This window comes from Gambusia affinis, linkage group LG18, assembly GCF_019740435.1.
Source record: "Gambusia affinis linkage group LG18, SWU_Gaff_1.0, whole genome shotgun sequence".
Classification (NCBI taxonomy): domain Eukaryota; kingdom Metazoa; phylum Chordata; class Actinopteri; order Cyprinodontiformes; family Poeciliidae; genus Gambusia; species Gambusia affinis.
The window spans coordinates 14,002,015-14,014,681 of NC_057885.1; the positions used below are offsets into that span (position 1 = coordinate 14,002,015).

Genomic DNA, 12,667 nt, shown 5'->3' on the forward strand with positions numbered 1-12,667 from the left:
TTGATGGAAAAGGAGCTCCTAGCTTATATTTAGACATATATAAACATTTATTTAGTGCTTCTTCATCTTCAAATCATTAACCGTATCCATGGATATGTAAAGTCAATCAGCTACGGATGTAGAGTATGTCAGCTAATCCCTTACCTGTTACCATGATAGGATGCCACCTGTGCAATGAGTCTAGTCATAAAATATCCTTGCTTCTTAATTATTAGTCATCTCCCGAGAACATGTCACCACTTGACATTATAAAAGTGATGACGTGTTTTTCTGAGTGAAAAATCCAGCCTCTGAAGCAGTAAAGCTAACAGACAAGTCATGGTTTGGCAGTTTTGCATTTGCCTGACTGCACTGAGTCAAGTGGAACATTTTGTGCAGAGGGGGGATCATGATGTGGAACGGTTTTTTAGGAGTTGGACTCGGGTCCTGAAGTTCAGTGAGGAGAACTCTTAATGGATCAGTAAATGTGTTTTGAAGAATTTAATCCGCCTTATTCCAAGGGAACAGTTGTGGGGTGCCACCCCCCTGTTCCAACTTGTGCCCACAACATGGACTATCAAGATGAGCATGTTTGATGTGAAAGAGCTTGACTGGCCTAGACTGACCTCAGTGTTGGGGATAAATTTGGCCAAAGGCTGCAAACTAGGCCTTCTTAGCCAATGTCTGAGTCTGACCGTATTTAACTATGGTTAAAAACTCCCATAAAACGTTTCCCTAGATGAATTAAAGCTGTGATAGCTGCAGAGTGGGTAAACACCATATTAAATTAAAATATGGACTGTCATTAAAGTTTGTGTATATAAAGCCAAGTGATCTAATACTTTTGCTAAAATAGTATATAATGTTTATTCAAGCTCAACATGCAATAAGTGGATTGCTTTTATGGTGATAAAAACTGATTTGACTAAATGTCCGCTTTATAAGCAGAATGCCTCTGCTGTTACTTTGGCTGGAGTTACACAATGATTTGACAGAAAAATTGGAAAGTTTGTTTTAAGCTTTTCTTTAAGTCACAGGTGTCGAACTCCAGTCCTCAAGGGCCGCTTGTCCTGCAGGTTTTAGATGTGCCACAGAAACAAAACACTGGAATGAAATGGCTTAATTACCTCCTCATTGTGTAGATCAGTTCTCCAGAGCCTTAATGACCTAATTATTCTATTCCGGTGTGTTGCAGCAGAGGCTCATCTAAAAGTTGCAGGAGAGCGGCCCTTGAGAACTGGAGTTTGACACCCCTGCTCTAAGTGATGGTGACCACTCAGAAACAGCTACTCATTTTGAATTTGGCATTCTTAGTTTTTGTTGACTACCTATGAACATTGTATTGTATAGATTTGGATTTTGTCTTTTGTTTCCTGCATGAAGGTTGCTAAGTTTAACCTGGAGCAGAATGTTATGTAATGACACAATTGGAGAAATAAGACAAAATTTTATGAAGCAATAAAACCACAAAAGGGGCATCAATATAATAATATATAACTAAGCATTAAGCTGCAAAGTGTGGAAATAGAGTTAATAGTAAAATGTAACATTTTCCAAGAGTTTTTTTTTTTTTTTCATCGTGTGTGTTTACTACATCAACTCAGACTGTCATTGTGTTACATTAAATTTGTTAAATGATTTGATACATAGGGGCTGCACAGTGGCGCAGTTGGTAGAGCTGTTGCCTTGCAGCAGGAAGGTCCTGGGTTCGATTCCCGGCCCGGGGTCTTTCTGCATGGAGTTTGCATGTTCTCCCTGTGCATGCGTGGGTTCTCTCCGGGTTCTCCGGCTTCCTCCCACAGTCCAAAAACATGACTGTCAGGTTAATTGGTTTCTCTAAATTCTCCCTAGGTGTGAGTGTGTGTGTGAATGTTTGTTTGTCTTGTATGTCTCTGTGTTGCCCTGCGACAGACTGGCGACCTGTCCAGGGTGAACCCCGCCTCTCGCCCGGAACGCAGCTGGAGATAAAAACCAGCAACCCTCCCGACCCCATTAGGGAAGAAGGGTGTATAGAAAATGGATGGATGGATGGATTTGATACATTTGGAAAAAAAGCAAAAATGGAACAAATTTGAAATAGGAGAAATTTCACTACACTATGTATTGATGTACTAGGATCTGTGCTGATTTTAAGTGTAGTGAAGTAAAAGCAAAATCTTTTTTTTTCTTTGTAATGTCTTATTTACGCTCTTGATTTAAACATAAATCTATACACACAAGATGTTGTGGTCTTTAAGACGTTAACAAGTTCATATAAATGTAAAGTCTTAGATAATCTTTTGTCTTTTTAGTCCGTTTAATTAAACCAGTAAGAACTGAGACTGAAAACTAGCTTTACTTTGGAAAATCTTAGATCTCAACAGTTCTGTAGGGGACTTCAGCTGACTGTCCAACTCACTGAGGTATGAAATACTGCCCGAGGGCCTTGGAGGTTGCATCTAAGATATTTATTCTCTGGCTGTGTACTGTCAGCCCGAACACCCATACCAAAGATTGACACAGTGGTTGCAACCTATTATGGCAAGTGTCAGCGCTGCATTGTCAAACAGCGCCAAATCAAACATTGGGGGATGAAAGGAGACGCGATGTGGAGTTCAGCACTTGAATGGAAAGATCACTGTTGTCATTTCTGATCTGACGCTTCTGATTATTACCAAAGATTTAATAAGTGACCCACTGCGTTTTATCCCCTCGCCTTTCTGTCTTTAATATCCTTTGTATCCTCCACCCAGTGTCCTTCTTGTTGCATATAATCATCTGTCATATTTTCAGTCTGTGCAGTTGGTGATTCATACGCGCAGCATCACCGGCAGCACACTCGGATTCCCTCCCACTCCCTTTTGCGCACTTTTGTTTCTTTTTATCCTTCAGTCTCGCCCTTCCCTCCGTCTTTGTTCTCCTTGCTGCTCCTCACTCTTATTTTTTTTATCCCACTGCTGTCAGTCTATTCTCCTCAAAGCCTTTGTCACCCACCCGTCCATCTTTGCTGATATTTACCCCCTTTGTGCCGTGCTTTGCTTTCTGCTAAGGATAGCAGGGGACAGTTTGTGTAAATGTGCATGTTGATCTTTCTGCAATGTCCCTTTTATCTAACACAGATGGCAGAAGGGTCCGTCTCGCCAGCGGACAGCTACTCAACGTGCACCTCAGTCTGCGTGTTCACAGTGACATTTCTTATATTTTCTGGCTTTTTTTCTTTTCCCATTTCATCCTCGCAATTTTTTTTTATTAGTTCCCTTCCCTTCATGGAGTCAGGCATTTGAGGATCCTAGGTCAGATTTCATTGCATCCCCTCACTAGGATCCTCTTTTTTTGTGCATTGAAGGCTTGTCATTAGAAGTAGACAGGAATGAATCTCTTACCTTAAGGGTAGGAGTGAGCCTGACAGAAAGGGTGAAAAGGAGTTTCAGTTATATAGGGGAACTCCCTTCTGGGAGCTATTAAAAAGCTTTTTTCATTGTGTTACCCCCTCTTCCGCTACCCACAATCACCAGGCACCATATGTTTTAGGGCTCAAATGAGGAGCTTTAATGTTGCTGAACCACCTGCCTTATAAACTTAATGAATCAAGTGACATAGGTGCAGAACGATAAATCAAATATCAAGTGAAAATAGGATGCTGGGAGTTATTGAAACTATCTGGACGGCATTTCCAATCTGTTATTAACCAAACTAATCAGAAAACAAGCTGTCGGTTTTACTTTCAGTTTTACGCGTCCTTCATGTTGAGGTGAGTCAAACTTCGTTAGTGCAGAAAGAACATTTGATTGAGATGAACTAAACATTTCAGTAATGTTTGAGTAGTAGTTGTGTTAATGTTGTGTTTGATGGTTTTAAAGTAGGAATAAAAGAGCAGACCAGAGCTTGGTGGGATCATTGTATGAATCTTTTAATGTAAATAATGAGGAAAACCTTCAGAATTTGAGCAGTTAGTAAAACAGCAGGATAAACAGGGGATATCACAAAAATAATGAAGCCAAAGAACATTATGTATATATGGATAATAACATGAGCTGTAGGTAAGGTAATCCTGCTGATCCCTCTCACACTTCCAAACCCGTATATATTTATGCTCTTTACCTTCCTCCCTCATTCTCTCTCTTTCTGTTTCCCTCTGGCATCTTGTTGTTCTTTCATGGAAGTCTGTATAATGGTTCAAGTGTCAATAAAAAAAGCCCAGCTGCCTTTTACCCTGTCAGCATCTCCATCAAGGTCTTTGATCAGTTTGCTTCTGGACTGAGTGATCTTGCTTCAACTCCTTACCACCAAGTACATTAGTGATGGCTGCAGCAAAGTGTTAACTCCCATAGATTTGTCTTTGCCCAAGTGGAAGAGCTGTGGGTGGTGGGATAATTGGTAGCTCCATGCCACTCTGTTTTTGTCTCACTGGTTAGCCATTGAAAAAAGAAAAAAAAATCTTGTTTACACACAGTTTTTTCTTTTTTTTTGTCTGATGTTTACAGGTCTTACCAGTGTTGGTTTTCCACAGCATCAGAAAACCTGACAATATTGAATTTTAGTAGCTGAAAATATAAAAATATGTGCTATATAATAATACCAAGACTTTTTTTTTTACACTTTTCACAATACTGTTTGCTAAGAAAACATATAAAGACAAGGTGTGTGGATATATAAAATGTATTTGTTGTCAAATTTTAAAATAGGACTCATGTTTCATCCAGCTTCATTAGTTCTTTATTTATCCATGTTATAATAACAGAAACTAAGTAAATACTGCTCAATAGAACCTCTGAGTTTAGATTGTCGTGCACGAACGACCTGTTCAAGGTCACACAACTGCATCTTAGTCGGATTAAATTCCAGACTTGGACTAGGCCTCTCCAAAACCACTTTTGTTGACACTCTCAACAAAGATGGTTGAGTATATTCTCAAACTGAAAACAAAACAAAAAAAAAACAGATCCAACCTCTAACTTAATAATATTAATTCAAGGGGAGGCCCTTATTTCTCCTGCCATCACAAATGTAAATGTGGTGTCTTCTAATATCTACTGGGAAGTGTGAGCTTTGGTTGAAGGATAGTGACATTTCTCTTTCGCTATCGCTGAAAGATAGTGAATCCAAGTATAAACAAAGGATGAACATTTGGAAAATTACCTCATGCTTTTTAGCATGGTAGAGGATCTGTGATGCTGTGGGCCATTTCCCCCTTTAGATACCCTGAGAACTTTGTAAGACTGTATGGCATCATAAAATGGGTCCCTGAATGGAAAAAAAATAAACACAAATTCTATTTTCTCCCATGACCTTCATAGTCCTCTGACTTAAATCCAAAAGAACACCTGCAAGGTGAGCTGGCGATAAGACAGGACTCAGGACTTTTATCATCATTTGACCCGCTACCACTTCATCCAGCAATCTAGATGAAGTGGGAGCATCTGCTCTTTTAGCAACTGTTAATCCAGGACAAGCCCATAGTACACCCACACACGAAACAGAGCTGAAGTGCATTGACACTTACAGTTCCTGAAAACATAAAAAAAATCTTACTATAAGATTAGCAACATCAGTGGTCTCTGTGCACATAATGGCAACCTTTTATATTCTGATTCAGCCCTTCAACTTCACATTTAGCAGCTGGCTTCAGAGAGCATCTTTATTCATTTTGGCTAATGTATTTGTGGGACTTAACCTGTTTTGTGTTAGTTTTGTGACCTGTTGCTGTTTTTTTCTGTTGTCTGTTGGTAGATAATGAACTGAAGTTTAGTGTCTTAATTCTGCCTCAGTTGTCAAAGCTGTAGCACCTGCCTGACTCATAGTAACTGGTGCCAGATATTTAGGAGAATAGATGTAAACTCTAACACTATGCTCACTTGTGTCAACTTTAGGAGTCAGGGTTGGCATGTATATGTGTATGTGTGTGCGTGTGCGTGCATGTGCTTTTGTATTTTGGGAACAACAGAGCATGGAAGATGCTATGTGTATGTAGCAGCCCAATATTCGGCAAAGTACTCCTTAAAGTTACTGAAAGTTTTGTGTGAACTTCCAGAGGTTTCTCTCTGACTGAGTTGCTCATTTGGAGGAGTTTGAGATAACTCCAGAGACGTCAGCCAAGAGAAGCACAGAATGTACCCGCACTGTTCAGTCAAAGATTACTCAACCAATGCCAGCGATTTAGTCATCATTTGCAGGCTGTTAAAGAAATGGACATTACATACATACAGATCGGGACATCATTCATCCAGGAGCTTTTTGATTCTTCACTTGCGACCAGAATAAGTCTAGCACCACTACTTGATTTGTATGTATGATGGGCCTTTACCAGAGCAGTTTAAGGTCTTCCTTAGATCTTCTTGTTCTGATTGGAGCTGACTTAGAAATCTTACTTGACATTAAGAATTGACAAAAACCCTTAATGTTTTTTTTTTTGTTTTTTTTGCAGGAAAGACTAGACAAAACTGAGCAAAGATGGTGGAGATTGGAGTTTGATGATAATTCTGTTTGGGTTTGACACTACTGCGTGCTGCATGTGCGTTTAATGCATTATTAATACTGAAACATATTCCTTGATAGGAGGGCTTTAATATTTATACCAAGCATTTCTGATGATAATCAGATGTGCATCCAACTCCAGCAGAGAGAAAACTGTGTTCTTGTATTATGATGCATATTAGCTGGCATTTCTACTCATGCTGAACATCTGTGGTGGGCTACAATCTGCCAGTAATATCCGCAAATGCCAGCAAATTTTATTTTCATCAAAGTCTCAAAATAGAGGAAATCAGCCAAGCAAATTCAGAGTGAAAAGAAAAGTTATCTGACATAAAAGTAAGACCATCTGTACCATCTAATTTAGTAGGCACATTTTCTTTCTATTTCCTCTGCAGGTACATGTATACCCTGTGCCCATTCAATATGGTCTCACAAAAGAGCACAGCAGGAACAGAGGTCTCATTAGGGTAAGTACCTCAATTCCTGTCTATTTGGTTTCCAGAGTGAAATATCTCAATCGATGAGCTGCCAGAATGTGTCAGCCAAAGTGGGGGAAATAGTAAATCTATTATGGAGGAACTTGATTTAAAAATATTCTTTCTAAAGTGCCTTGCTGCATGTGTTCTACGCTGACATTTAAAATCTGCTGCAGAGCATGTTCACTCTTAGGCAAATGAAGTAAGTGTCCTTTTCATGAATGAACTTGAAACAAATCCCATCACTTTACCTATGTGGAAGCTAGCCTTAGATCAATATTTGTTTGATTTCTTTTTCCCACCTCATTCAGTCACTGTTTGATTCTTGTGACCTTTAATCAGCCTCTAACGGATGTGTTTTATAGTTTTAATACCTCTTGATCCAGGAAAAATGGGTCTGCCTTCATATACTGCTGAGGTTGTGTGTTTTTTTTGTTTTTTTTTCTGCCTCCAAGGGTTTCAGTTTCATCACAACATGCTAGTGATTGACTGTAACCTTGGAATTGGTTCCATCAACTGCTGGGGTTTGATGTGTGTCATAAATGCTATGGGAGACATCAGCATTAGATGTCAGAAAATACTTTCTAGTTCTTATGTCTAGGGAGCCTCACTTTACAGTTTTAATTTCCAGCATAGTATATCAGGCCCCCATCACAACAAGATAAGGCATCCCCAAAGTCCTCAGGAACTCAACAACTGTTCAGACGTCAGCGGATGATGGCAAACCTAATTTCAGCATCGAGACAACCACGATTCTTTGTTCTTTGTTCTAACACAACCCTGATTTTCTTCTCCTGGATGTGTTCTCCGTCATTCTATCACAGTTCTACCACCATGACAGTGTTTCCTCAACTGTGGAATCTGTGTGAGTAATTTTAGCATAGCAGAGAGCATGACACCAATATCTTGGTAAACTTATCTAGCACCTTATTGAGTCCCGAGGACTCCAAAGTGCTTTTCAGTCATCCACCCACATTTTCACTTTGATGGTGGTGAGCTACTACATTGTAGCAACAGCTGCTCTGAGACAGTCTGACAGAAGCAAGGCTGCCATTTACCGCCACCATGAGGTCTTCTGATCACCACCAGCAAGGCAACTGCCTTGGCTTCAACAGGCAAGGCAGTTGAAGAGGTCTTTCCCACTAGCACGCCTGAGAGAGACAAGAACGGGTGTTTGAACTGGTCAGGTGGGGATTTGAACTAGTACCCACACATTACAGGACAAACTCGTACCACTGTCACCCCTTCATAAAACCAGTCACAAAAAACAGTGCATGTAACACCTTAAAACTGTCTGTCACTGTGAGCTTGTCATAACAATTCTTTGGAGGACTAACTTTATTTTTTTAATGTTTTGTGCTGAGACTTTTATGCTATTATGTTATAAACCCTGCAAGCCACAGGTCACACTTCTTCCTCCTGCTTTTCACTCAACTTGATGCCAGAGTTTCTATTTGACAGTGAGTAAATGCATATCAATTGTAAAGTGCATTTATTTCACTCATACCTTCCTTCCATCTATAAGCAACCAACCTATGCGCAATTTGGAGGTGTGTGCTTTTTTCTGTAACTGTATGACAGATAAGCACATACCAATCTCTATACACAAGGGGTCTGTTAATGGTGACATATCCATTGATTTAGAGTTTGTGGATTTTAGGTGTTTGGCAAGATTCTTTTGGTTGAAGCTAGCTCAGTGGACTCAATTTTCACACCAGCCAGCCTCACGAGAGCGCTGCAATAAATAAATCACTGAATTGCAGCCTTACAGTTGGCACTAATAAGGTGGTGATGTTCTTCTAAAATGCTCCATTGACCAGACAATACAGCTGCTGTGGGCCGATAGAGGGGAAACCCAGGCACGATCTCACTATGAAAGCTGAAAACAGCCAAGATGCTCTCTACGTCATACCTCTCCAAGATCATCCACAATCTGGCTGAGTTTTAACGGTACACTGCAGCTGTAGTCCTCAGGATGAACATTCTTTGACAAATATTATATTGTATTTTTCATCTACTTTTCAGGTTTCTCCACTTCTTTCGCTTTTTAACTATAGCTGTCATGGTGCTGTCATAGAGCTCCAGAGTGTTGCATTAACAAATGCTTTGTTGTGCCTCTTATCTGCTTTCTGCAAAAATATTTTACAGTCCAAAAAAACTCCAAAAAAGCATAGCTTTTGTTTTTAATAATGGGCTGTTTCTCCTCTTCACCAAAAGTCCCTTATCCCTCTGAATTTGTAATAGTGTGCCGTTCCTGGAATTCAATCCCACTGATGTTGGAAGCGCTACTGAAAAGGCTTTATTCATTGATTCACTGTAACATCTCTTAAAGTACAACAACTAATCATTATAACTCAACACCCTTGACTTTTTTTGCAAAGGGAGAAATCACAAAGATCCAAAGCCCCACATAGGCTTCGCGACATTGTCAAAATATGTTGTCTTCTTTTGAATCAGGTGTGACTTGTCTTCACTGGGCAGCTAGATTGAGATGCTACAGGCTAATTTATGTGCAATTACCCTCCTCAGCAAATATATGAATATATTTTTTTCTGTTAGTTTTTTTTTTTTCCATTTCCAAATGGCAAATTAATTGGAGTCCAAAGCCGGGGCTGAGTTTTACAGTTTTGCACCACCTCCTCCCACACTACCTTCTTCCGTTTGGAGCGCAAAGTGCAATACTTCACCATGTTGTTGGTGCAGGAAAGAAGAGGAACAGAATGCTAACTCTGAGTAATGTGACCCCAACGCGCTGTCTGCCTGTCACTCATGATGGTATAGAGGGGCTGACAGGACCAAACGGGAACGTTCGTTGAACACATCGTTGAAGTTGGAACAAAAACTCTGCCAATACTGACACAGATCCAAAAATTTCAAAAATATACTTAGATTTTTTTCCACGCCACAGGTGCGTCTTAATAATTTAATATCATCAAAAGTTTTTATTATTTCAGTACTTACATGTCACAGGCATGTAGTCTGCTAATTCTGATAAGCATGACCTATTAAAATATTACATCAGGCCATTAGAACATGTGGATTCTAGAAATATCTACCTACTAAGTCCATGAACTTCACAGTATGCTCTCAACAAATGCTCTTCTTGCGTGAATTACTGCATCAGGTGATCAGTCTGTTGCTTCGCTGAGGTGCTGAGGAAGTCCAGCCTGTTTCAATAGGCCCAGAAATGGGTCTATTGAAACCATTTTCTACTCTCAACAGGATCATCCTGTTGAGTCTTGTGTGTCGTCTTTTTCTTGATAATGTTAATCTCTTTAGATTTTCTGTGTGGTTTGTACATCTCCATTAAGATTGTCAATAGGAAGATTTATAAAGCACTCTAAAATAATCTTGTCGGTGATTTTGAAAAAATGTCTACAGTCCATTTTTGGTCCACGTCTTGGTCTCTCTGGCATTTGCATCATTTTCATTTAAATACTGGAATTATCCCTGTTGCTTGGCATTTTTCTTCTTCTACTGTGTTTTGTTTCATTAAGCCTTCCATAAGTAAGCTTAGACACAGCAGCCTATGAGCCTTTATCGCTATGTTTTTGTTTCTTATCTTCTTGTTGACTAGCTTACCAGCTATAATAAATGAATGTCCTTTTTTAAATTCAATTACTGAAACATATGTTTCAATGACATTTTCATTTGCCGAGGTGAAGTTGTACATTTGATTAGTGCTGAATCTGACAAGGAGACTTAAGCTGCCTTAGATATTATGTTTAGCTCAGCCTCTAGAAAATTTTCAAATGTAAGCTGGTGAATGCAAACACTTTGGTATTTTCTGGACGTGTATGTGACAAAATGTAGTTTTCAGAGAGCATGTAGAGTAGTGAAGCTCTGTGCGGATGGCAGAGGAGACACATGAATCACAACCAGAATGGTGGGTATAAAGTAAATTTTTTATCCAGACAGACCATCAGTCAGAGCTTGCAGGAGATGGCTGGGTCTCCTGATATCAATCTGCATGGAGGCATCCTGTTTCTCCCCAGAGGGCCGAGGGGGAGAGAGTGGAGGGCTTGGATTTAAACGGTAGCATTTATCACACCTGCTCCAGCGTCCTAAAGGACAGCCGAATGAAACGGAGGAGAGGAGCGACAGCGGTAACATGTGAAACCTCGACTCTAACTATTGTTTTTATGTCATTACTAACGCATGCTTAAGCCATTTGAACAAAATTGGATCTGATGCTTTGCATGTGATTACAGCTCATTGCGGCTGCAACTCATGAAGCGAAAATTGTTCCCCAAACCCTTCTTCATTCTTGGTTTTGCAGCATGTTTGACATTAGTCCATTAACTATACAAACGTTCTTTACGACAAACCAACTGGGAACACTCTGTTTGTTCTTTTAATGTGGCCACATGTCTAGAAGTAAAAAAAAATAAACAAAATTCTGAATGTAAGGCAGTCATACTCCATGCTCCCAATTATCTGTAAATGTGGATATTATACAACACACACTCCGCTTCTTGAATTCCAATTTCTCAGTTCCCCCCAGTTTCACTTCTCTGCCTTTCGGCCTCAGCAGCTCAACAACTTCCTGAGATGGCTGTTGTAACAATAACATCAGCAATAGTAATGATAATAGAGCGGGGGAAAATGCTTGCATTGCGACAAACACCATCCCAGTGTGACAGCGTCGTCCGTCTTCATGATCCCCCCCTCTACACACCAACCTCCTCCCTAAAAAACAAGACACACTTGGTGAAATAGGTTGGTAAATGCACACAACTGGAAATAGTCCACCTGAAAAGACAGATAAACACACAACTACATTACTTGGCTAATGCTTCAAGGGGGTGAAATCATATAGAGAATTTAGTCTGAAGAGGAAGAATATTTACCTGAGTATTCAATAATTTCACACTCGCAATTGTGATGCATTCTGTGAAAGGTAAACAAAGAAATTCACTAATGTCTTCTTCTCAGTTTCCCCAAAAGTAGTCACCTTTCTTGACATTTTTTTCTAAACTAACTGAGAATTTTTGGAACAATTATTGTTAAATATAATACTAATGACAAGAAGAACAACAATGATGATCATAATCATTTAAATTGTAGTTTATTGAATTCAGGCGTTTCAATCATTGGTGTATAAAGTTTGCCACATTCCGACAGGACTCTGTAAGCACTGGAGGCGCCTTGTTTAGCGTTATTTGTAACAAATCATGGTCCTTTAGTTAAAAAAATAAATGTAAATTTAAAAAAAATAATCGTCATTTATAGATATTGCACCGCCGGTTTTCAGAAAGTAAAGCTAAACACAAATACAAAGTTTAAAGCCAGCCACTAACAAGAAGTAGAATAATACCCACAATAATCCAAAACATCACTCGTTCTTTCAAGTTAGAAACAAACGCGGATGTTACTTTCACTTTTAATTCCCTGTTTGTTTGATAAATAAAGGCGGCAACACTGCTTAGTCTTTTACCCATTAAAGATTGAAAACACAGGTTATTCTGGAAGAATGTTGTCAACATCCTGTAATTACCATTCAGCCCATTTCCTGTAAACAACCCCAACTACAGCAAAAAAAAAAAAAAAAAAAACATTGAGTATGCTAACTGTGTATCTGTATGCCTTTCACCACCACCAGAAGTATATTTGAAATATTAATGAAGATCCTTTCTAACTTAACCCAAGGTAAGGCACATAGAAAAAGCCACAACTGCTATAAATTGTTCTAAAAAACACAAAATATATATTTTTCCACATCTGTTGTTGGCTCAGTAAATATGTAAGGTGACAAAAGA

At 39.3% G+C, this 12,667-nt stretch overlaps 1 protein-coding gene across 6 annotated transcripts in view; it reads left to right on the forward strand.

Annotated features, from left to right (window-relative positions):
* The window catches only part of LOC122820601 (glucosidase 2 subunit beta-like), a 158,495-nt gene that overhangs the window by 116,042 nt on the left and 29,786 nt on the right, over window positions 1-12,667 (forward strand). For 4 of the 6 annotated variants that reach the window (XR_006368836.1, XM_044098162.1, XM_044098161.1 and 1 more), the window contains one exon: window positions 6,828-6,899. The exons of the other annotated variants lie outside the window; for them this stretch is intronic. Coding sequence is in view for 3 of the 4 variants with exons in the window: in XM_044098162.1 (XP_043954097.1) it covers window positions 6,828-6,899 (72 nt within the window). In the remaining variant the exon portion in view is untranslated. The remainder of the gene's footprint in view (window positions 1-6,827; window positions 6,900-12,667) is intronic. 6 annotated transcript variants of the gene reach the window in all.